Here is a 27,680-nt window from a genome sequence, read left to right as displayed (position 1 = left end):
TTGAAACGGTGAAATATTATTAAAAATAGACTAAAACTCGACTCCATAACTGTTATTTCTTAGACACGTGCGTTTTTAAAAATATTTTTAAAATGCATTTTGTGGTATTATAAACACTGGGATGACCAGAAAAACTTCGGTAATGTTTGATTTCAGTGATCATAAACGGCTCTAATAGTAAAAAATATGCCTTAGTGTTTAAAAATAATACATTTGTCTTATTTTTATTTATACAGTCATTGCTGTTTTGTTCTTTAACAGATGGTTTTCTATCTGGTATTTAGTACTAAACGAAACGAAAATAAATACAGACAGAAAATCTAATAACATTGGTCAAATCACATCATTATGACAGGGAGAGCTGGGGGATGACAAGCAAAAAATCAGTCCATTTTTAAGACCTAGCAGTTAAAACAAAAATTCAACCAGTAAAACCACCAAAACATTGCAGGTAATTAAGAGAGATTTATGTACGATCATCTTACTTACTATTTAGCTTGTGATTTTCTTATTTTAAAGGACAGGACGTGGCCCAGTGGTAAAGTACTCGCTCGATGAGCGGTCGGTGTGGGATTGATCTCCATCGGTGGGCCCATTAGGCTATTTCTCGTTCCAGTCAGTGCACCACGACTGGTATATCAAAGGTCATGGTATGTACTACCCTGTCTTTAGGATGGTGCATATGAAAGATCCCTTGCTGCTAATTGAAAAGAGTAGCCATGAAGTGGTGACAGCGGGTTTCCTCTCAATATCTATGTGGTCTTAACCATATGTCTGACGCCATATAACTCTGTGTTGAGTGCGTCGTTAAATGTGTTGAGTGCGTCATTAAATGTGTTGAGTGCGTCATTAAATGTGTTGAGTGCGTCATTAAAGAAAACATTTCTTTTTTTCTGTTATTTTAAAGGGCATGATGTAGCCCAGTGGTAAAGTACTCACTTGATGTGTGGTCAGTCTAAGATCAATCCCTGTCAGTGGACCTATTGGGCTATTTCTCATTCCAGCCAGTGCACCACAACTGGTATATCAAAGGCCGTGGTATGTGCTATCCTGTCTGTAGGATAATGCATATAAAAGATCCCTTGCTACTCATGGAAAAATATAGCGGGTTTCCTCTCCATGACTGTGTCACAAATGACCATGTTTGACATCCAATAGCCGATGATTAATAAATCAATGTGCTTTAGTGGTGTTAAACAAAACAAACTTTAACTGACTTGTTATTTAGCTTGTGATTTTCTTATTTTAATTGACTTGTTATTTAGCTTGTGATTCTCTTATTTTAATTCTATTATGTTCAGAGGTCCTACTCTCCACACACTAAAGTACTAATCAAAATTATACCCAGGTGATTTTCCAGTCTTATATATTATTTATGAAAATCTCTGGAATAAAAACCATAAAAATTGTCAGTATTATTATGACCTGTTATGGTATTCAAATAACCGGTACAAAAAATGACAATAAATGACCTGTTATAGATAGAAATATGAGATGTATTTACAATTTTACTGCAAAACATATTTTTATTCCAGAGATTTTCATAAATAATATATAAGACTGGAAAATCACCTGGGTATAATTTTGATTAGTACTTTAGCTGAAACCCCATGCTGTTTTATTTCCAGCAGGCCACATTTTTTATCATATTTCTATCAACCTGCTAGTTTAAAAACAACAACCAGATGGTCAAATTTTACTAAGTATTTTCAGCCATGATTTCTACACTAAATGTATTTTAAAAACAACAACCAGATGGTCAAATTTTACTAACTATTTCCAGTCGTGATATTCTACACTAAATGTATTTTAAAAACAACAACCAGATGGTCAAATTTTACTAACTATTTCCAGCCCTGATATTCTACACTAAATGTATTTTAAAAACAACAACCAGATGGTCAAATTTTACTAACTATTTCCAGCCGTGATATTCTACACTAAATGTATCTTAATTTCCTATGTGAAAAAGATACCAAACACATGTAAATATTCAACTGCTATAAGCATAAAGGCAAAGTTAAATTTGTTGTTGTTGTGAATTTGGTTCCAGTTTGCTGTTTTTGCAAATGGTCCAATACAGTACAACATAACCTATAACTTTTATTAATCAGCCACCTGTCTTTATAGCATTACTGGTTAATGTGTCCAAGTGGTAATCTTACTACCAAAAGAATGGGGGAATTAATCATTAACATATATGAATCAACCAGTGCCCCACAACTGTCAAATGTCATGGTATGTACTGATCTGTCTATGGGAAGTGCACATGGAAGATCACTTGCTATTATTCAATAGCAATAGCAGGTTACTTTTGTGTTTTTGATTCTGATAATCTCTCTTTTTTTTCTCTCTCTCTCTCTCTCTCTCTCTCTCTCTCTCTCTCTCTCTCTCTCTCTCTCTCTCTCTCTCTCTCTCTCTCTCTCTCTCTCTCTCTCTCTCTCCCCTTGTCTGTCTGTCTCTCTATGACCCTCTCTCTCGCCACTATATTTTGTGAATCATTTATGCCTGTTTTAATTGTCTGTTTACTGGATTGTATCATGTAAAACATACATATTTAAATATCTGCATTTTTGTTGTTTAGTTTATTAAATTGCGGGTTACAGGTTATTGGGGTGGGGGTGGGATAAAGTAACATCCTTTTCTTTACTCTAGTTTGTCTGACACAGCAGGCTTCCAATGGATTATATATACTGTCCTCAGTGGTGTCGTGGTTAAGCCATCGAACATACGGCTGGTAGGTACAGGGTTCGCAGCCCGGTACCGGCTCCCACCCAGAGCGAGTTTTAACGATGCAGTGGGTAGGTGTAAGATCACTACACCCTCTTCTCTCTCACTAACCACCAACAACTAACCAACTGTCCTGTCTTTCTCACTAACCACCAACAACTAACCAACTGTCCTGTCTTTCTCACTAACAGTTAACAAGTAACCCTCTGTCCTGGACAGACAGCCCAGATAGCTGAGGTGTGCCCAGGACAGCATGCTTGAACCTTAATTGGAGATACGCATGAAAATAAGTTGAAATGAAATGAAAGGATTATATATACAGTTTATACATGTACACTGTGGTGTGTACTTGGCACTGTGCCAGGTACTCAGTATTTCACAATACTTTGTGATAATGATTAACTCCATTCATGTGGGTCACGCGGGGTTCTACACCACTGTGTGCATGGTCCGCTAGTTCCTGTGAAGATATAAATACAGGGTACACACATTGATATGGAAACTTTATGATGTGGTATGCACACTGGTTGGGCCTTAGAGAATACTCAATGAACTACTTAGCAATACCGTTTATCTTGCATAAGTGAATTGATGTTGTACTTCCTAAGCCCTTGGTGACAGAAGGACAACATCAATTCACGAGTGCAAGATAAACAGTATTGCCTCATAGCGAGTTGGGTATTCCATTTATTACCCATTATCAATCTTTATCATTTTATGAAAGATTTTCAAATGATACTGTTATTGAAAACAAGTTTGCAAGTTGAGAACAAGAGACTGTGTCTCGTCATAGCTGTGACATATGTATCGCTGATGCCGTAACTTAGTTGTTGACATGTTTGCAAGTTGAGAACAAGAGACAGTGTCTCATCATAACTGTGACGTACGTATCGCTGATGACGTAACTTAGTTGTTGACATGTTTGCAAGTTGAGAACAAGAGACAGTGTCTTGTCATAACTGTGACGTATGTATCGCTGATGCCGTAACTTAGTTGTTGACATGTTTGCAAGTTGAGAACAAGAGACAGTGTCTTGTCATAGCTGTGGCGTATGTATCGCTGATGACGTAACTTAGTTGTTGACAAGTTTGCAAGTTGAGAACAAGAGACAGTGTCTCGTCATAACTGTGACTTATGTATCGCTGATGACGTAACTTAGTTGTTGACAAGTTTGCAAGTTGAGAACAAGAAACAGTGTCTCGTCATAGCTGTGACGTATATATCCCTGATGATGTAACTTAGTTGTTGACAAGTTTGTAAGTTGAGAACAAAAGACAGTGTCTCGTCATAACTGTGACTTACGTATCGCTGATGACGTAACTTAGTTGTTGACATGTTTGCAAGTTGAGAACAAGAGACAGTGTCTCATCATAACTGTGACGTATGTATCGCTAATGATGTAACTTAGTTGTTGACAAGTTTGCAAGTTGAGAACAAGAGACAGTGTCTCGTCATAACTGACTTACGTATCGCTGATGCCGTAACTTAGTTGTTGACAAGTTTGCAAGTTGAGAACAAGAGACAGTGTCTCGTCATAACTGTGACGTATGTATCGCTGATGATGTAACTTAGTTGTTGACAAGTTTGCAAGTTGAGAACAAGAGACAGTGTCTCATCATAACTGACGTATGTATCGCTGATGACGTAACTTAGTTGTTGACAAGTTTGCAAGTTGAGAACAAGAGACAGTGTCTCGTCATAACTGTGACGTATGTATCGCTGATGCCGTAACTTAGTTGTTGACATGTTTGCAAGTTGAGAACAAGAGACAGTGTCTCGTCATAGCTGTGACGTATGTATCACTGATGATGTAACTTAGTTGTTGACAATTTTGCAAGTTGAGAACAAGAGACAGTGTCTTGTTATAGCTGTGACGTATGTATCGCTGATGACGTAACTTAGTTGTTGACAATTTTGCAAGTTGAGAACAAGAGACAGTGTCTTGTTATAGCTGTGACGTATGTATCGCTGATGACGTAACTTAGTTGTTGACAAGTTTGCAAGTTGAGAACAAGAGACGGTGTCTTGTCATAGCTGTGACGTACGTATCGCTGATGATGTAACTTAGTTGTTGACAAGTTTGCAAGTTGAGAACAAGAGACAGTGTCTTGTCATAGCTGTGGCGTATGTATCGCTGATGACGTAACTTAGTTGTTGACAAGTTTGCAAGTTGAGAACAAGAGACGGTGTCTTGTCATAGCTGTGACGTTTGTATCGCTGATGATGTAACTTAGTTCTTGACAAGTTTGCAAGTTGAGAACAAGAGACGGTGTCTTGTCATAGCTGTGACGTTTGTATCGCTGATGATGTAACTTAGTTGTTGACATGTTTGCAAGTTGAGAACAAGAGACAGTGTCTCGTCATAACTGTGACGTACATATCGCTGATGACGTAACTTAGTTGAGAACAGGAGACAGTGTCTCATCATAACTGTGACATACGTATCGCTGATGACGTAACTTAGTTGAGAACAGGAGACAGTGTCTCATCATAACTGTGACGTACATATCGCTGATGACGTAACTTAGTTGAGAACAGGAGACAGTGTCTCATCATAACTGTGACGTACGTATCGCTGATGACGTAACTTAGTTGAGAACAGGAGACAGTGTCTCATCATAACTGTGACGACTTAGTTGTTGACAAATTTGCAAGTTGAGAACAAGAGACAGTGTCTCGTCATAGCTGTGACGTATGTATCGCTGATGATGTAACTTAGTTGTTGACAAGTTTGCAAGTTGAGAACAAGAGACAGTGTCTCCTCATAACTGACGTATGTATTGCTGATGACGTAACTTAGTTGTTGACATGTTTGCAAGTTGAGAACAAGAGATGGTGTCTCGTCATAGCTGTGACGTTTGTATCGCTGATGATGTAACTTAGTTGTTGACAAGTTTGCAAGTTGAGAACAAGAGACAGTGTCTCATCATAACTGTGACGTATGTATCGCTGATGACATGGGGGGAGGGGTATTCTTTTTATCATCCATTATCATTCTTTTCATTTGCGACAATTGTAAGCAATATATGTCAGTAATGCGAGTTGAATGTCACTATATTTGGCAGCAGTAGACTCGTTAACTAGCAGAACAACAGTGGCATGACGTCACTAATGATAAGTTTAGCGCTGAAACATACACAGTGATGTAACAAAATAAGCGATATATCCTAGCAGAATATCACAGGAGATATCGCCAATTATAATTATAATGCCAGTGATATCTCCTACAAACGCCTTTAATGGATGAAGTAGGGTTACCAACGACTTTACTAAACCAGCTGTGGGTGGTTAGATGAGGTTGTTGTTGTGTGACATACTGTACTGAACATTGACTCTGTCTAAACCAGATTCTGTATAATCCGGATCTCTACGAAAAACAGTCCATTTCTAAAGCCCCATCCAGCTACCATTTATCTCTTAGGTATAAATATCTGCCTAATCTGTACTCTGTCTACTCCGGACTCCGGATCAAAAATCAAGAACAAAAGAACCATTCATGCATTAATTACCTCTGTCTACACCGGATTGGGATTTGACTGAACGACGGGCTGCTTATTAGTTGAACAATGATCGTCACTTGCCTAGTAATCAGGACGCTGTCGCAAGATCAAATACAAAATGTAATCACACTGGTGTGAAGTTTACTTTTATTGCGGTAGGCCGTTAGATCTGGATTTTATATTCAAATAATTTTGTACGTACGAATAAATAATGATTTTGGAAATAAAATGAAATTTAACCTAGTACAAATATTAGAACAACCAGAAACATGTTTAATATGCATCGACTAATGTTTTATGCAGAAGAAATATATTTGATATGTAATTACAATCGTTAAAAAGCCTCAGGAGTGTCCCTTTAAGTATACATGTATGTCATTTTTAATTGCAAGTTGTCGATCATTCATGAACCATAACTTGATCTGGATGAACTCTGTCTAAACGGTCCTCTATGTAAACCGGACTATTTGGACAGTACGAAGTGAATCCGGTTTAGACGAGAGTCCACTGTATATGTAATGTATTTAGTATTTCTTGTTTTAGATGTTTTGTAATAAACAATGGTTAAATGTAGACGAGATTATTTTCGTCTTGTATTATACATGAATGTTTATTATTTCTTGTTTTTAGACAGAATGCAACAAATATGCTAACCCTGGTGCTTGAGGCTACTACTTTTTATTGAGGGGTCGTATTATGGTATGGCATTGTCTGTCCATCTGTGTGTCCATCCATCTGTATGTCCATCTATAAACTTTTCATTTCCAGGCTATATCTTCCTTATTTATTCAAATAGGATCATCAAACCTTCCATGGATGTTCAACTTTGGATGGCAGTGTGTTGCATACCATAAGTAGGTCACTAACTTTTGAAGAGTGTATCGTGTACCTCGCTGGTTCTTTTGTTCACGTTGGGCTAGTAACAGGTCTACTAGATCAATGGATTAGTGCTTTTAAAAATGTGGCTTTTTAGAAAATTTGTCAAACACCATTTGTCAAAAATTTGTTTGGGAGTGGTAGTCCTTGTTCTTTTGGCAGTGCAAGAGGTATAAAATCTCCAGTAAAGGATCTCCTTGGGAGTAGCTGTTTTCCTATAGATGAGGCACTACATAGATATTCATAGAATCAACCACTGTTGTGAGGCACTACATAGATATTCATAGAATCAACCACTGTTTTGAGGCACTACATAGATATTCATAGAATCAACCACTATTTTGAGGCACTACATAGATATTCATAGAATCAACCACTATTTTGAGGCACTACATAGATATTCATAGAATCAACCACTATTTTGAGGCACTACATAGATATTCATAGAATCAACCACTATTTTGAAAAATGTCCATTTGACTCTGTATTGTGCAGGGGGCAGGACGTGGTACAGCGCTTGCTCAATGTGCGGTCGGTCTGGGATCGATCCCTGTCGGTGGGCCCATTGGGCTATTTCTCGTCACAGCCAGTGCACCACGACTGGTATATCAAAGGTTGTGGTATGTGCTATCCTGTCTGTGGAATGGTGCATATAAAAGATCCCTCGCTGCTAATCAAAAAGAGTAGCCCATGAAGTGGCGACAGCAGGTTTTCTACCTCAATATCTGTGTGGTCCTTAACCATATATCTGACGCCATATAACCGTAAATAAAATGTGTTGAGTGCGTCGTTAAATAAAACATTTTCTTCCTTCCTTATTTCCTACTTCCTTGACCTGGATAAACCAAACAACGAATGGTGGTTAGTCAACTTCATCATGTCACGACTGTACACTAGAGTATTTTCATGTTGATTCTTTCTCTTTTTCAGATTCTCCATCAAGTACAACTGACCAGCGAGTTTCAGCGTTCCCGGAACACCTTCCTGCCGCAACTCAGCAACAGCTGTGGAGGGAAATCAATGCAGTTATCTCCCCTGATGAAGATGGTGACCTGTAAGTTACTGTAGATTGTCTCACCTTTATGAAGTAACGAGGGATGAACGTACCGCACCAGTGATGTTGTGGTTACGCCATCGGACATAAGGCTGGTAGGTACTGGGTTCGCAGCCTGGTACCGGCTCCCACCCAGAGCGAGTTTTGACAACTCAGTGGGTAGGTGTAAGACCACTACACCCTCTTCTCTCTCACAAACCACTAACAACTAACCTACTGTTCAGGACGGACAGACAGCCCAGATAGCTGAGGTGCGTGTGCCCAGGACAGCATGCTTGAACTTTAATTAGATATAAACACGAAAATAAGTTGAAATGAAATGAAAAAAATTAACGTACCTGAACCGTTTTGTTTAATGACACCACTAGAGCACATTGATTTATTAATCATCGATATTGGATGTCAGACATTTTATTATTTTGACATATATACATTTTTCCATTAGTAGCAAGGGATCATTTATATGCATCATCTCATAGTCAGGATAGCACCTACCACGGCCTTTGATATACCAGTCGTGGTGCACTGGGTGGAACAAAATATAGCCCCTTCATTGGATATAGGCACATGAATAGTGTTTGGAGTTGCTATATTGAAAGGTGCAATATATGTATTAGTTTTCTGTCGGAGGACGGGACGTAGCCCAGTGGTAAAACATTCGCTCGATGCGCGGTCAGTCTGGGGTCGATCCCCTTCTGTAGGCCCATTTGGCTATTTCTTGTTCCAGCCAGTGCACCATGCTTGGTATATCAACAGTCATAGTACATTGTATGTGCTATTCTGTCTGTGAGATGGTGCATGTAAAAGATTCCTTGCTACTAATTGAAAAATGTAGCGGGTTTCCTCTCTAAGACTATATATATTCAAAATTACCAAATGTTTCTTTCTCTCAGTAAATATATGTACCCCTTAAAAGCCTACATTAAAAAAGAAGGAAAAAAAGGTGAACATATTTGTACAGATATTATCAGCGCTGGAAATGTCCTGTGGCCATGTCGCCAAATGTAACCAATGTCCCGTTTGGGCAACTTAAAAATTACAAAATAATGGTGTTAGTCGCCCAAATAATATTATCATCTTTAGAGCTACAATACATGAGCCACTGTTAATATTATCATCTTTAGAGCTACAACACATGGGCCACTGTTAATATTATCATCTTTAGAGCTACAATACATGAGCCACTGTTAATATTATCATCTTTAGAGCTACAACACATGGGCCACTGTTAATATTATCATCTTTAGAGCTACAACACATGGGCCACTGTTAATATTATCATCTTTAGAGCTACAACACATGAGCCACTGTTAATATTATCATCTTTAGAGCTACAACACATGAGCCACTGTTAATATTATCATCTTTAGAGCTACAATACATGAGCCACTATTAATATTTGTAAATTGAAATCTTGCTCGCGGTTCGCTTACCATAATTTGCCAACATGCATTATTATTTTGGGGGCAACCATATTTTTTGGCGAGTTTCAAACCCTGTATTATGCTGCTAAATCGACTGAAATTTGATCTACAACAGCAAATGTTCCCTCAGGTATATGGGACAGAGCTATCCCATGAAAGAAAGCTATGTAAGAAATTTCTATCTTACATGGGATATCATATGCTTGCATGTCGTTGGTAATATATGACGTCATATTAATGTGACATGAGGTCATTAGATATAGTTTTAATTTAATATTTTGTTATTAAATCCTTGTTAATAAAAGCTATCTTGTTAATTAAGGATTGTCTGTTATTTCTTTTACGTTCATTGGGGTATGAACAAAAAAAATCATCCGCAAACTGTAAATTGGCAAAGCCGTTCTCACATAAGTTTGCTGATGATTTATTTTGTTCATACCCAGATGAACGTAAAAGAAATAACAGACAATACTTATAATTAAATTTTGAAACATACTTACTAATAATAACACTAAAGGTTCATATTTTATTTTGAATTAAGTTTTGGTTCTTAAACAATAATGCTCAGTAAGACAAACTACCACTATAAAGTGACATCGTATGACGTTCCCTGACAACGTTCATTTATGTTTATCGAGAAATTAACAAACTCATGTTGCTACGGCTGGATCAATGGGATGACGTTAAGTTGTAATGAATGTAACGGAAATTTAAATTTTATAGTGTTAAATTTTATTTTACACAGGTCATTAGACAGAGTTTTAAATTAATATTTTGTTATTAAAACCTTCATTACAAAAGCTATCTTGTTAATTTGTAGTGTTAAATTTTATTCAACATAGGAAACAAATATGGCAAATATGATAGTGTAGTTTATTTATGATAAAATGGTCAAATAAAAAGTTACTCGTTCAGCCATCTTTGTCTGTTCGTGTAAAATAATGGTTTATATATCAAATTAATGAAATAAAAAGACTCCATCATATGCAGTCATGTGGGATAGAAAAAGCATACCCTCGGTGGTGAAAGTTTCCACCATCGGACTCAGCAAGCCTCATCCCAGGTTGAAATGTCCAGCCCCTCCGGTGTACTTGTTCTATCCTACATGGCCACATATGATGGAGTTTTATAATCTTTCTCTGAGTATTGTGTCATTGTCTTTTCAGTCCTCTACATCTGGCCGTGGTTCATGAGCACCGGCCTCTGGTGGAGAAGTTCATCAAGTTGATGAGGATCGCGCGCAAAACGGTCGACAAGTTCAACAAGGACAAACAGGTGCACGTTTATTACAACAACAATATTACGCCATAATCAATAAAACACTAGATTTTCCTGTTTTATTTAATATTTTCATCAAGTATCACGTACATGTATGTTTGAAGGACCCACACAAATGGTGTAAGGGATAAAAAATATCTTTTGCATGACTTTTATCCTCTGGGAAGGCAGAGGAAAAAAGGAAGATTTATTTTATTATGGCCTTAATGCACAAAATATTTGTTTCCTTTTTTTTTCGATTATTTCTTTGTTGTAAATTTCTGGTAAAGGGAGATAATTCTGATAAATGTGTTTATGAGGTAACACAGTTACTTCCCCTGACTTAGAAACACATATCCACATTGGTGAACCTATTCTTTGATTTACTTCTGTTTCTCATCCCATCCAATATATATACTGGTATATCAAAGGTTGTCATATGTGCTGTCCTGGTATGTGCCATCCTGTCTGTGGGATGGTGCATATAAAAGATCCCTTGCTACTAATGGAAAAATGTAGCAGGTTTCCTCTCTAAGACTATGTCAAAATTACCAAATGTTTGACATCGAATAGCCGATGATTAAAAAAATCAATGTGCATCAAGTGAGTGCTTTACCACTGGGCTGTGTCCCGCCCCCCAACCCCCACCCCTCCTAACTTAGATAGTGGGCAGCTATTTAAAACATTACAGTATTGAAAACATTTGGCTGAACTTGCCCCAGCAGACTTTCTGCCAGAATATAATTTGCGGGTTTATAATAACAACAAAACAGGCCATAATTGTGCCCCTACTAGGTGTGGTTATGGGTTTGGGGGTTTTGAAATTGGACACTGTATTTCATGTGCTTTGACAAATTTTGAACAGCACTTCTCTTGCTATTGTCTATCTAAAAATGATAAAAGTAAATATATGTCCATTAATTTCCAGGATTTTAGGGTGCGTAATTCTTCCCTTTGTAGAAACCCTGCCCTGGTTATTCTAATTTAATTTACCCCCCACCCCCCACCCCCCAATACAGACTCCCCTACACCTAGCAGTAAAACTGAATAGGGTACATAATTCTACCCTCTATACCCTCCTATTTATTTATTTTTTATTTATTTATTTTATTATTTTGTTTTCGCCCATACAGACTCCAGTGTAGCACTCATTATAGTGAACTGACCCCACATTACATTAATTTTACAATTTTATTAAAACAAAATTCTAGTCTCTGTACTTTCTGTCACAAAACCTGCCAGGATTACACTAATTAATTAATTTTGTATTTGCGCCTACAGACACCTGCCAGTAAATAGAGGATATTATATGAGTGTCCATGACAGACGATGTTTACGACACGAGTGCCTAAATTATCATATTATCGAGCGAAAGCCTAAATAAATTTAGGCACGAGTGTTGTAAACATCGTCTGTCATGGACACGAATGTAATATTCTGTTTATTACCATAGAACTGTCTTGATAAATAAACATTCTAGTCATTGTTTACAAACTAACATTTCCTTAACGGAGGAGTAATGTTTGTTCATTGTTGTCTTGAAAACCAAATCACAACCTGTTCTAAAGTTACGTGATATTTATACGCCCATAAGTAAAGAGTACATATGTATCAACAGCTGTAAATTGTAAAGCATGTGTATACTAAAAAGCAAACAAATACACAGTAATTGAAATAATTAGTTTTGAATTTGAATGACGTCAGTATTCCAATGATGTCACTTTTCATCTCCTTACAATAACTATAAATTATGACGTTTCGTTTTAAGAATGCTGGAAAAATTCCAGTGCAAAATTGCTATTGAATTTGTTTTCTTTTTAACATTATTACCGTATTTGACCGGAAATAAGCCCAGGGGGCCAAAACAACTCATTGTGAGCTTGGCATGGGGTGGGCTTATTCCCAGACAAGGGGCCAGTTTTGTTGAAATTTTTTTTAATAATAATAATTAAAATAAATAACAATATTTAAATGAACTAGGAAGAAAACAAAAAACGTTCAGTAGCACATCTATTAATTAGTGTTCCATTTGTTATTAATAAATAATAATTGTTTATTAATTAAATTGGTTTTTTTTTTACTAGTATCTAATTATCAGAAACACACCTTCTATGTTACAATTACTTACCAGTGCTGTTTATTTACATCCAAAATTTAATGCTGAGAAGACTTAAAACAACAGCAATTAACAACAAACTCAATAGCCTATACACACATTTCTGAAACAGGCAGCTAGCTTACACTACAAAGAATTGTCAATCTAAGGTCATTGTTCTTAGCCAATCAGAATAAGGTATTTGCTTAATTAGCATTAACAGCGGACCCAGTGTGGTGGTAAAAATAGACACTGGTTTTTAGTTCATACTTGGCTTGGATACTTCAGAGAAATACTGCAGGCATTAAATTGAAAACAATGTTACACACTGTTATTGTTAGACCTAAATCTCACTGGTGGTAAAATATTGTGTTACATTTGTGTTTAATTATCTGCAGGAGGTATGACCTTTTAAATGAGCTTTGAGCAAACTTGCAATTTCATGTTATTTATAAGGTGACGAAGTTGGGGGTGGGCTTATTTACGAATGAGGGCCTAATTTCTTAAATGCTATCAAAACGGAGGGGGGCTTATTCAAAGACATGGGTTTATTTCCGGTCAAATACGGTAATGCACCTGAATGTGTTTGAAGAAAATCTTGTGATTAAAACATTGTACCTTTTACTAAATATGGCTTTCAAGTGAAATTACGGTAAGATATGCTACATTTATTATGTATGAAGCCAAAACAAGGGTGCGAAAAGTGACTCGTCGACCTTAGTATAGATTTCTAACAGTTGTGAACATTATATTCATAATTAAGTGTTTTATTAAATTAATTAAAAACACGTATTTGTCATTACGGCATGTGGTCAGCTTACACTCGAAATAAAAATGTATTAATGAAGAAAGTAGTATCTGTGGAATGTCGTGTCAGCCAATCAGAAAGAAATGTACACTTACAACAGCCAATCGTTAAACGACAATGTCAGGAGGACATACGATTTAGTTATGACATACAAGGGAAATCGTACGATAAATATGACCCTCGTTATGCTGTACCTCGTAGGTAATAAAACACAATTCTACCCTCTGTACTCTCTGGCAGAAATCTTGCTCAAGCTACACAGTTTTTTTTATTTACACTTTGCAGTAAAACTAAATAGGGTATGTAGTTCTACCCTCTGTACCCTCTGAGAGAAAGCCTGCCCAAGTTACACTAAAACAAAAAAACTAACATAAAAAAAAGCAGAAGACCATACAGACTCCAGTGTAGCATGCATTTTAGTGAACTTACCCTGCGCAACATTAATTTACATTTTTTATTATCGTTATTATTATTATATTTGTTGTTGACCACACAGACTCCTCTACACTTGACCGGCATCGGTGGCATCGTGGTAAGGCCATCGGTCTACAGGCTGGTAGGTACTGGGTTCGGATCCCAGTCGAGGCATGGGATTTTTAATCCAGATACCGACTCCAAACCCAGAGTGAGTGTTCCGCAAGGCTCAATGGGTTGGTGTAAACCACTTGCACCGACCAGTGATCCATAACGGGTTTAACAAAGGCCATGGTTTGTGCTATCTTGCCTGTGGGAAGCACAAATAAAAGATCCCTTGCTGCTAATCGGAATGAGTAGCCCACGTAGTGGCAACAGCGGGTTTCCTCTCAAAGTCTAATGCCATATAACCGTAAATAAAATGTGTTGAGTGCGTCGTTAAATAAAACATTTCTTCTTTTTTTCATCTACACTTATTGAAACTGGATAGGGTACGTAATTCTACCCTTTGTACCATGTGGCAAAACATTTGCCAGGGTTACACTAAATTTATTTCTTTTAATTAAAAAAATAATATTATTAAATTAGTTTTGGTCACTACAGACTCCTGTACCCTCTGGCAGAAAACCTGCACAAGTTACACTGATTTATTTATTTATTTTTATTATTGTTATTTCCCCCCATACAGACTCCCCTCCACCTGGCCGTGAAACTGGACCTGGTGTGGGCAGTCCAGTCTCTGCTGGAGGCTGGAGCAGATGTGAACTTGGTGGACAAGACGGGCTGTACATCCCTCCATCTGGCCGTGAAGCACCGGCTCAAACAATGCCTCAGCTGTCTCTGTCAGTTCAGTGGCAGCGTGAAAATGGATCTTAACACGCGCAACTTTGATGGTACGTACAAGTGCGGTCAGGTTTCTTCTCTCATTCTGTAGATTGTGATGAGGACCCAAAGTGAGAAAATATCGTAACTTGATGTTCATGGTTACCAGTTAGATATTTACAAGCAAATGGAATCCTGCTGCATTATTTGTATCCTGGTATGTACCCATTCATTCACCCCTCTTCCCCCCCCCCCCCCCCCCCTCCAAAAAAAAGCAGCTATTAAAACAAAGTGAAGAGATTAGACATCACTAGTTCTGGTTGTCAGTCCTCAGTTATGACAGTCATGTTACCAGTAATATAACAGTAATATGACAAGCCATGTGAACAGTAATGTGACAATCATGTTAACAGTAATGTGACAGTCATGTTAACAGTAATATGACTAATTTTAGCAGTAGTTTAACAGTAATGTGAGCAATAATGACAGTAATGTTAGGAGTAATGTGACAGTAATGTTAGCAGTAATATAAGAGTAACATGACTAATATGAGCAGTAATATGACAGTAATGTTAGCAGTGATATGACTAATTATATGGACAGTAATTATGTAAGCAGTAATATGACTAATTATGTGAGCCGTAATAAGACAGTAAATATGTGAGCAATAATGACAGTAATGTTAGCAGTAATGTGACAGTAATGTTAGCAGTAATATGACAGTAATGTTAGCAGTAATGTGACAGTAATGTTAGCAGTAATTTGACAGTAATGTTAGCAGTAATATGACAGTAATGTGAATGCCATTGCACTGACAGGTCTGACCCCTCTGCACACGGCGGTGGAGAATCGAGACGTCGAGATGGTTCGTCTGTTGCTGGAAAATGGCGCCAACGTCGACCTGCCGGTAAGTAGGTTTACACAGTCTAGTAAACCTAAATAGTGTTAGGATCACTTTCTATTAATGCAAGCATTTAGCATATGGGAGGGGGGAGGTGATCTGTGAGAGATTTTTCCGTCCACGCATTTTCAGTGTAATGATGTCATAACTCAGTGGTTACTAGCAATTTAAAAGTTTACTTTGATGATATTAAATTTTGTATAGGAATCTGCTTATGAGAATGCGAATGTGGAAACACACTGAATCGTGTTAATGTAAACTGGGCCTTAATCATCTTGACTATATACAGTGAAACGCACTGAATCGTGTTAATGTAAACTGGGCCTTAATCATCTTGACTATATACAGTGAAACGCACTGAATCGTGTTAATGTAAACTGGGCCTTAATCATCTTGACTATATACAGTGAAACACCTCAAAACTGGACTCTCTGTAAACTGGAATTTCCTCTTCATTTTTAAATAGCCTCCCTCATCAAGATACAAATTAAATCTCGACTTTTTACTTCATCCTATGGGTGTCTGGTTTAGAGAAGGTTCACTATATTAAAAGATTTTTAGAGTTTGGAGAAATAAAACAAGTTTTAATATATATTTTCTTTTAAATACTCTAATATCCTTACTGTTGAAAAGAACACTTACATGTAACTTAAATTTTATGTAGCCATATCAAATAACTGTCTGAATTATAGTTTTAATTTAATATTAACATAAAAAAGCCCACTAGTATAATTAATACAAATCTCTGTCTCTGTCTGTCTCTCTCTCTCTTTCTCTCTCTTTTCTGTCTCTGTCTATCTTTTCTGTCTCTGTCTATCTTTTCTGTCTGTCTCTCTCTCTCTCTCTCTCTCTCTCTCTCTCTCTCTCTCTCTCTCTGTCTCTGTCTCTGTCTCTGTCTCTCTCTCTCTGTATCTATTTATCTATTTCTTGTTATTAGGATGGTAAGAGTGGTCGCACGGCTCTGTTCCACGCGGCCGAGAACAACCAACTCGACATTGCCGAACTGTTCCTCCAGCGAGGCGCGAACCCGGCGCTGCCAAACTACGCAGGAATCACCGCGGTGATGTCCAGTCAGGCGCGGAACCTGACAACCATGTCAAAAAAGCTGAGCGCCGCACTGGACGACGGGGACAGTCGGAGTAATTCCCCCTCGCCCATCCGAGAACCACTCAACCAGAACGAGTCTGCCAGTCGGGAGGTGAGAGCAGACATTTTGAATGTGTCTTCTTTTTCTTTTCTTTTTTTTTAAATTTACACTTTGTTTTGTTTAACGACACTGCTAGAGCACATTGTTTTATTAATCATCAGCTATTGGATGTAAAAAAAAGTGGTAATTTGACATACATGTCTTAGAGGAAACCGTATGCATTTTTTTACATTATTTTTTTTGTTCCAGGCAGTGCACCACGACTGGTATATCGAAGGCTTTGGTATGTGCTATCATGTCTGTGGGATGGTGCATATAAAACATTCCTTGCTACTAATGGAAAAATATAGCGGGTTTCCTCTCTAAGATTATATGTCAAAATTAGCAAATGTTAGACATCCAGTATTTGATGATTAATAAATCAATATGCTCTAATGGTGTCGATAAACAAAACAAACAAACAAACTGTCTTTTCTTGTTTCCGTCCATCCATCCATCCATCCATCCATCCATCCCTCCATCCATCCGTCCATCCATCCATCCATCCATCCATCCATCCATCCATCCATCCCACATTTAGTTGTTCACTTTGTTTTTTTGCAGTGCCTCAAGATACGGAGCTGAAATTGTGTGTATAGTTTTATCATGTAGTGTACTGATACAGATCAAGTTTGACTTTCATGACTATTTACCCATTTTTCACAAAGTTATGGCCCTTAAACTTAGGAGATACAAATATCAGTTGGGCCTGGTAGTTGTGTTGCTTGAGTTGTACTCTCAAAATGATTCCTCTTTTTTTCTTTGGGTTTTTTCCTCCGATATCATTTCATTGCCTGCCTTCCTCTGCTTCTCTCTCCCCCCCCCCCCCCCCCCCCCCCAGTCACCCCTCAATCACATAACCAGATGTGTCCAAGACAGGAGCTTCTGTTTTTATAACCGGCCTCGGTGGCATCGTCGTTAAACCATCGAACATCAGGCTGGTAGGTACAGAGTTCGGAGGCCACTACACCAACTTCTCTCTCACTAACTACTAACAAATAACCCACTATCCTGGACAGACAGTCCAGATAGCTGAGGTGTGTGCCCAGGACAGTGTTCTCTCACTAACTACTAACAAATAACCCACTATCCTGGATAGACAGCCCAGATAGCTGAGGTGTGTGCCCAGGACAGTGTTCTTGAATCTTAATTGGATATAAGCACATTAAAAGGACATTCCTGACTTTGCTGCATTGTAAGATGTTTCCGACTAATCAAATATTTTTACGATTAAACTTACATATTAAATATATTTTCTTGTTTAGAATATCAGTGTCTGTATATTCAGTGTGTTTCTTGTCGTCTTAATATCTGTAAGAAACCCAAACTAGATTTTGTCTTCAAATAATTTTGTATGTACAAAAAAACTAGATTTTATGAAATAAAATGAAATTTTACCTAATATTAGAACGATCAGAAACACGTTTAATATACAGCCACTAATATTATGCAGAAAAATATATTTGATATGCAGTTACATTCGTAATAAAGTCTCCGTTAGTCGATAACATCTTGCAGCAAACTCAGGAATGTCCCTTTAAAGATACATACCCGGACCACCAACACACACTGACACTTTAGCAAATGAAAAATGCGTAATTTTAGAGTTAATAAAAAATCATGATTATTCCTGCTAACTGGGGGCAGCCATTTTGTTTCGTTTTTGTGACGTCCGGTGGGATAGCTTGGGGCGAAGTGACGTTAGCTCCTGACCATCTCATGTATGTACAGTGTAAACAAAAGCAGTAATTTTCGACACAGCGCTTCTCTTTGATCAACCTGACTTGTAAAACAGCATAAATGACGTAATAATATAATAAACAATTTAACTAAATATATTTCAAGTTGCATTAACAGAACAAAATGGGGTTATAGTGTTTTTCTCTCTTTAATAATCCAAAAGGAAAAATGTACACTATTACGCCTATTGACAACCCATGATACCCAAGTGATAATTTTATTTTATTTGGGACTACGTAATTGGTCAGTTCTGTGGTTTTAGATGGAAAAGTCTACTTAATCAATAGTTTTACAGAACTATTTACAGTAATAAACCATGTCCATTACAATTTTAGGGGCAACAGGTAATATTCCACAATACCGGTATGTATTTTTGTGTCTAGACAGCGTCAATTAATTGGCTCGTCTGGTTACCAATCAAATACACACCTGCCAATCAGGAATCAAAGGTAGAAGCAACTAATAGCATAGACCAATTAACTAAGAAAACACTCCGTGTATCATTTCAGTACGTAGGTTAATGCATGGGCAAAACATTGTTAATTGTTTCGACTTGTTGTGTCTTTGACAATGGTATTTTATTTTGTATTGAAAACTAATATATATAGTGCTGGATATACTTACTGCTGGCTTACTGGGATGTGTATTATTACAGAACATTGCAATGTATGACTATTTATCATCCCGCAAAAACCAGGTAGATTGTGTTTCTCTAGTTCTAAGGCTCATTCCTGACGTGACGCGTTAAGTATTACATAACCACCAGCTCGCCAGAGGGCGTACTCACTGAAATGGTACAAAATGGCTGCGCCCGTTATATATAACAGTCGTCACATTTAACCATTTTATTAATTAACTATACGATTATACGTGTTGATATTAAGCAATAATGTGCATTATATATCGTTGAATATGCATACCAGGCCAAATGCCTTAATTGTCCTCTCCTTTAATAAGTTGAAATGAAAATGAAATTACTATTTTTATATGGGTGTCAAGGGTCGGGATTTAGCTCAATCGGTTGAGTGCTCGCTTGAGGTGCTTGTGTTACAGGATCAAATCACCTCAGTGGATCCATTCAGCTGATTGGGGTTTTTTTCATTCCAACCAATACACCACAACTGGACAAAGGCTGTGGTATGTGCTTTCCTGTCTGTGGGAAAGTGCATATAAAATAGCCCTTGTTACATATGGAAACATTTAGCGGGTTTCCTCTGATGACTACATGTCAGAATTACCAAATGTTTCACATCCAATAGCTCATGATTAATTAATCAATGTGCTCCAGTGGTGTTGTTAAACAAAACAAACTTTTGTTATTTTTTATATGGGTATCACAGCCCTGTCATCATATACCTGTGTATCTAGTCATGTGATTTCTCTCTCCAGCCAGTGCACCATGACTGGTACATCAAAGGCCATGGTATGTGCTATCCTGTCTATGGGATGGTGCATATAAAAGATCCCTTGCTGCTAATCAAAAAGAGTAGCCCGTGAAGTGCCGACAACTTGTTTTCTCCCTCAATATGTCTGGTCCATAACCATATATAGCCATAAAATAAAATGTGTTAAGTGCTATGTTAAATAAACCATTTCCATTTCCTTTCCTAGTGAATCAGTGAAATATCACAGTTCTGTGGTTTATCTCGAAGAAGTTAGTAGTATTTGAACATTAATTAGTGTATCAGTGAAATATCACAGTTCTGTGGTTTATCTCGAAGAAGTTAGTAGTATTTGAACATTAATTAGTGAATCAGTGAAATATCACAGTTGTGTGGTTATCTCAAAGAAGTTAGTAGTATTTGAACATTAATTAGTGAATCAGTGAAATATCACAGTTGTGTGGTTTATCTTGAAGAAGTTAGTAGTATTTGAACATTAATTAGTGAATCAGTGAAATATCACAGTTGTGTGGTTATCTCGAAGAAGTTAGTAGTATTTGAACATTAATTAGTGAATCAGTGAAATATCACAGTTGTGTGGTTATCTCGAAGAAGTTAGTAGTATTTGAACATTAATTAGTGAATCAGTGAAATATCACAGTTGTGTGGTTGTCTCGAAGAAGTTAGTAGTATTTGAACATTAATTAGTGAATCGGTGAAATATCACAGTTCTGTGGTTTATCTCGAAGAAGTTAGTAGTATTTGAACATTAATTAGTGAATCAGTGAAATATCACAGTTGTGTGGTTGTCTCGAAGAAGTTAGTAGTATTTGAACATTCATTTGTGGTTGTCTCGAAGAAGTTAGTAGTATTTGAACATTAATTAGTAAATCAGTGAAATATCACAGTTGTGTGGTTATCTCGAAGAAGTTAGCAGTATTTGAACATTAATTAGTGAATCAGTGAAATATCACAGTTGTGTGGTTATCTCGAAGAAGTTAGTAGTATTTGAACATTAATTAGTGAATCAGTGAAATATCACAGTTGTGTGGTTGTCTCGAAGAAGTTAGTAGTATTTGAACATTAATTAGTGAATCAGTGAAATATCACAGTTGTGTGGTTATCTCGAAGAAGTTAGTAGTATTTGAACATTAATTAGTGAATCAGTGAAATATCACAGTTGTGTGGTTTATCTCGAAGAAGTTAGTAGTATTTGAACATTCATTTGTGGTTGTCTCGAAGAAGTTAGTAGTATTTGAACATTAATTAGTGAATCAGTGAAATATCACAGTTGTGTGGTTATCTCGAAGAAGTTAGTAGTATTTGAACATTAATTAGTGAATCAGTGAAATATCACAGTTGTGTGGTTATCTCGAAGAAGTTAGTAGTATTTGAACATTAATTAGTGAATCAGTGAAATATCACAGTTGTGTGGTTATCTCGAAGAAGTTAGTAGTATTTGAACATTAATTAGTGAATCAGTGAAATATCACAGTTGTGTGGTTTATCTTGAAGAAGTTAGTAGTATTTGAACATTAATTAGTGAATCAGTGAAATATCACAGTTGTGTGGTTTATCTTGAAGAAGTTAGTAGTATTTGAACATTAATTAGTGAATCAGTGAAATATCACAGTTGTGTGGTTTATCTTGAAGAAGTTAGTAGTATTTGAACATTAATTAGTGAATCAGTGAAATATCACAGTTGTGTGGTTATCTCGAAGAAGTTAGTAGTATTTGAACATTAATTACAATTATGTCCACATGACATTTCCACACTTGCAGTTCTAAGAAAGAAAGAAAAAAATGTTTTATTTAATAACACATTCAATGCTTTTTAATATGCCCATTTTGTTAGGTCGTATTTATGATATAGCATTAACTGTACATCCATATGTCTGTCAGTCTGTTAATGTTTTTTGTCCGCACCATATGTTTCAAAATTATCAATTCATATAGGATTGAAAGCAATATCATGCAAGTACAACTTTGGATGGGATGTTTTGCTATACAGTAACCCCAAATTCGGCCTGTACAAGGAGTTCCTTTAATGTACAGTAAAGCTTTACTGTACATTAAAGGAACTCCTTGTACAGGCCGAATTTGGGGTTACTGAAGAAAATATTTCATCCTGTAAACAGTTACTAATCTTAAATCTATATAAGTAGCAAAATGACTGAAATGCTGCTGTTTTATAATGAGAAAATATATTAACAATGTAACTGGTTATATCCTCAGAAATCCTTTGCATATGCTGAAGTCATGCATAATTGAAAGAAAGAAAGAATTTTTTTATTTAATGACGCACTCAACACATTTTATTTTACGGTTATATGGCATCAGACATATGGTTAAGGACCACACAGATTTGGAGAGGAAACCCGCTACTCTTTTTACGACAGGCAGCAAGGGATCTTTTATTTGTGCTTCCCACAGGCAGGATAGCACAAACCATGGCCTTTGTTGAACCAGTTATGGATCACTGGTCGGTGCAAGTGGTTTACACCTACCCATTGAGCCATACACTCACTCAGGGTTTGGAGTCGGTATCTGGATTAAAAAACCCATGCCTCGACTGGGATCCGAACCCAGTACCTACCAGCCTGTGCATAATTGAAAGATAAATTTCCCAACAAGGGCTTCTATATGGATAATGAATTTTGGCATACACAAACTACATCACATTAGCTATAAATTGAGCTCAATTTCAGGATTTTTGAAATTTGAGGTTTTTTGTCATTGAAAATGTTCCCCAAGTGACATTTTTCTGAATTTGAAAGGGTGTTATTCCATAAATAAACAGCACATAGATGTAAAACTTTACAGTAATACAGTGATTGGGGTGGACTTTATAGACAAAAAATGTTATATGTGTGCAGTGAATGTACGACATTGTTTTAGAGTGGAAAATGGGTGCTCGTGAAATAAACTTGCATTTTCAACATTTTTCATTTGTATCCAGTCATTCAGTCTGATGCCATAAATCAGTCGTTTAGAACCTCCTTAGTGACCATGCAAAATTTTAGGGCTCTAAGGCCATTATGTCCTGAGATAATAGGTCTTGAAATATAGCAGGAAAATTACAGTGGCCATTTTTCAGCTAAATTTAACTTTTACCATAGTTAGGAAAATGTCCATTACTTCAAAACTATTTGAAATACAGAACTCAGACTTGAGATTTGTTCATGTGGATAACTGAGGCATGTTTGGTACAAATTTCAAGTGAATCTGAGACTAAAGTGTGTGGGCGACCTCAAATACTTGTTGATTTGACATGGAATCTTCCTTATCAGTTCCTATTGGATCATTAAAGCTTGGGATGGCAGTGTGTTGTGTACTGCTATTAGGTCACTGCGACCAGCGTTTCATGGTGCGAGTAAAATACCTTCTGTTATTACTAAGGAGCAGGACTTATATGTAGCCCAGTGGTAAAGCACTCGCCTGGTGTGCGGTCAGTCTAACATCGATCCCTGTCGGTGTGCGGTCAGTCTAACATCGATCCCTGTCGGTGTGCGGTCAGTCTAACATCGATCCCTGTCGGTGTGCGGTCAGTCTAACATCGATCCCTGTCGGTGTGCCGTCAGTCTAACATCGGTCCCAGTCGGTGTGCCGTCAGTCTAACATCGATCCCTGTCGGTGTGCGGTCAGTCTAACATCGATCCCTGTCGGTGTGCGGTCAGTCTAACATCGATCCCTGTCGGTGTGCGGTCAGTCTAACATCGATCCCTGTCGGTGTGCCGTCAGTCTAACATCGATCCCTGTCGGTGTGCCGTCAGTCTAACATCGATCCCTGTCGGTGTGCCGTCAGTCTAACATCGATCCCTGTCGGTGTGCCGTCAGTCTAACATCGATCCCTGTCGGTGTGCGGTCAGTCTAACATCGATCCCTGTCGGTGTGCGGTCAGTCTAACATCGATCCCTGTCGGTGTGCCGTCAGTCAGTCTAACATCGATCCCTGTCGGTGTGCGGTCAGTCTAACATCGATCCCTGTCGGTGTGCCGTCAGTCTAACATCGATCCCTGTCGGTGTGCGGTCAGTCTAACATCGATCCCTGTCGGTGTGCGGTCAGTCTAACATCGATCCCTGTCGGTGTGCCGTCAGTCTAACATCGATCCCTGTCGGTGTGCGGTCAGTCTAACATCGATCCCTGTCGGTGTGCCGTCAGTCTAACATCGATCCCTGTCGGTGTGCGGTCAGTCTAACATCGATCCCTGTCGGTGCGCGGTCAGTCTAACATCGATCCCTGTCGGTGTGCGGTTAGTCTAACATCGGTCCCTGTCGGTGTGCGGTCAGTCTAACATCGGTCCCTGTCGATGTGCGGTCAGTCTAACATCGATCCCTGTCGGTGTGCGGTCAGTCTAACATCGATCCCTGTCGGTGTGCGGTCAGTCTAACATCGATCCCTGTCGGTGGGCCCATTGGGCTATTTGTCATTTCAGCCAGTGCACCACGACTGGTGTATCAAAGTCTGGTATGAGCAGTCCTGTCTATAGGATAAAAGCTAAATGTTTGAGATCCAGTAGCCGATGATTAATAAATTAATGTGCTCCAGTGAAACTAACTTTCATTGGTAGTCAGCTCCATTGATGGGCCCATTGGGCTATTTCATGTCCCAGCCAGTGCTCCACAACTAGTAGAACAAAGGCTGTGGTGTGTACTATCCTGTCTATGGAATGCTGCGTATAAAAGACACCTTGCTGCTAATCAGAAAGAGTCCCCACCTGTTACCGACCCCCCCCCCCCCCCCCCCCCCCCAGTCGAGCTGCTGGTGCTCTTTTGCACCTGCCAGTGCCAGCGGTCCCCTCTCCCACCCATCCCCAACCCTTTCCTGTCCTGGACAGAGGAGCCAGCCCAGGATGACACCTGCATCCATGACGGGCATGTGCTACAACAGCTTGCTCTGAATGTGCACGTTAAGCCCTATGACCTGACCTGACCTGACCTGACCTAATCAGAAAGATTAGCACATTGTGTGGTGGCGGTGAGTTTCCTCACTCGTTATCTGTGCGCCTGATGCGCGATCGATCTAGGATCAATTTCGTCGGTGGGCTCATTGGACTATTTCTCGTTCCAACCAGTGCTCCACAACTGGTGTAACAAAGGCTGTGGTATGTACTATCCTGTCTGTATGTTGGTGCATATAAAAGATCCCTTGCTGCTAATCGAAAAGAGTAGCCCAAGAGGAAACCTGCTGTCGCACTTCATGGGCTACTCTTTTCGATTAGCAGCAAGGGATCTTTTATATGCACCATCCCGCAGACATGATGGCACATACCATAGCCTTTGATATACCAGTCGTGGTGCACTGGATGGAGCGAAAAATAGCCCAGTGGGCCCACCGACCAAACTGAATAGACGACATCAGTAATATACATAACTGTGCACCCAGCTGCTACATACACATCCTTTCTATTAATCAACATTTAACATACTATAGAACACCTGAATCTTTATTTATGTAACAGGATATTGCTCTTGACCGATTACAGCCAGTTTATTAGTGGCTATTTTTAAAGTCCCACCTATACAAACTATCACAGTTCAGCATAAAGATTTTTCATATATAATTGATACACTGATACTGGTAATAGTTAAATTAAATTACGTAAATTTACTGGATAAAAGAAGAATAACAAAACACAAATCATTTATATATATATCTCACCAAAGGCAGTCGGCAGTATTCAGTTTTGGCTTTTTAAACTTTGACACTGTGAAATGCTATTTGGTATATGGGGAGGGATTTAGATCAGTCGGTTGAGTACTTGCTTGAGGTGCTTGTGTCGCAGGATCGAACCACCTTGGTAGATCCATTCACCTGACTGGGGGTTTTGTCATTCCAACCAGTGCACCACAACTGGTCAAAGGCCATGGTATGTGCTTTCCTGTCTGTGGGAAAGTGCATATAAAAGATCCCTTGCTGTATTAGGAAATATGTGGCGGGTTTCCTCTGATGACTATGAGTCAGAATTAACAAATGTTTGACGTCCAATTAATCAGTGTGCTCTAGTGGTGTTGTTAAACAAAACAAACTATAGTACTAATACTGTCATGTGTAAGTTGTCTTTATGCTTGATATTATTCACAGAGAACTATAGTACTAATACTGTCATGTGTAAGTTGTCTTTATGCTTGGTATTATTCACAGAGAACTATAGTACTAATACTGTCATGTGTAAGTTGTCTTTATGCTTGATATTATTCACAGAGAACTATTTAATGTTTTGGCTTTTTAAACTTTGACACTGTGAAATGCTATTTGGTATATGGGGTGAGATTTAGATCAGTCGGTTGAGTACTCGCTTGAGGTGCTTGTGTCGCAGGATCGAACCACCTCGGTAGATCTATTCACCTGATTGGTGGTTTTGTCATTCCAACCATGATATGTGCTTTCCTGTCTGTGGCAAAGTGCATATAAAAGATCCCTTGCTGCATTAGGAAAAATGTAGCGGGTTTCCTCTGATGACTACATGTCAGAATTACCAAACTTTTGACGTCCAATAGTCGATGATTAATTAATCAGTGTGCTCTAGTGGTGTTGTTAAACAAAACAAACTTTAGTACTAATACTGTCATGTGTAAGTTGCCTTTATGCTTGATATTATTCACAGAGAACTGCTTTATTGATGGCTGATATTTGAGTATTTCAAACATTATTCTGGGTTCTGGAATGCCACTTAGGATTTTTAAAGTTCCACTTACACAAGACTAAGGGTGGGACGTAGCCCAGTGGTACAGCGCTTGCTCGATGTGCGGTCAGTCTGGGATCGATCCCCGTCAGTGGGCCCATTGGGCTATTTCTCGTTCAAGCCAGTGCACCACGACTGGTATATCACAGGCCATGGTATGTACTACCCTGTCTGTGGGATGGTGCATATAAAAGATCCCTTGCTGCTAATCGAAAAGAGTTGCCCATGAAGTGGCAACAGCGGGTTTCCTCTCTCAGTATCTGTGTGGTTCTTAACCATATGTCTGACGCCATTTAACCATAACTTTTTTTTTTTTGACACAAGACTAAAATACACACTATTAAATCTACACCACATGGGTCCTTTCACCTATGTTTATTAAAATAAGTGATAACAAGTAACTATCAGTATAAATCATTGTGGTGAGAACAGTGTAGGGTCTCCATGAGTACTCGAGTACTCGTACACGGGTCGAGTCTGGCAAGACTCAAGTCTGTTCACAGGACTCGAGTACTCGTACACGGGTCGAGTCTAGCCACACTCAAGTCTGTTCACAGGACTCGAGTACTCGTACACGGGTCGAGTCTGGCGAGACTCAAGTCTGTTCACAGGACTCGAGTACTCGTACACGGGTCGAGTCTGGCAATACTCAAGTCTGTTCACAGGACTCGAGTACTCGTACACGGGTCGAGTCTAGCAATACTCAAGTCTGTTCACAGGACTCGAGTACTCGTACACGGGTCGAGTCTAGCGAGACTCAAGTCTGTTCACAGGACTCGAGTACTCGTACACGGGTCGAGTCTAGC

General features: G+C 38.4%; 1 protein-coding gene across 1 annotated transcript in view; it reads left to right on the top strand.

The window, feature by feature from the left end:
* Positions 1–27,680, top strand: part of LOC121386219 — a 54,755-nt gene that overhangs the window by 14,467 nt on the left and 12,608 nt on the right. Inside the window, exons 2-6 of the mRNA XM_041517051.1 lie at positions 8,037–8,160; positions 10,751–10,859; positions 14,847–15,051; positions 15,799–15,887; positions 16,819–17,079. Coding sequence (XP_041372985.1) covers positions 8,037–8,160; positions 10,751–10,859; positions 14,847–15,051; positions 15,799–15,887; positions 16,819–17,079 — 788 coding nt within the window. The remainder of the gene's footprint in view (positions 1–8,036; positions 8,161–10,750; positions 10,860–14,846; positions 15,052–15,798; positions 15,888–16,818; positions 17,080–27,680) is intronic.

Source organism: Gigantopelta aegis, chromosome 12 (assembly GCF_016097555.1).
Source record: "Gigantopelta aegis isolate Gae_Host chromosome 12, Gae_host_genome, whole genome shotgun sequence".
In the NCBI taxonomy this organism is placed as follows: Eukaryota; Metazoa; Mollusca; class Gastropoda; order Neomphalida; family Peltospiridae; genus Gigantopelta; species Gigantopelta aegis.
This window is presented reverse-complemented; position numbering and strand designations above follow the sequence as displayed.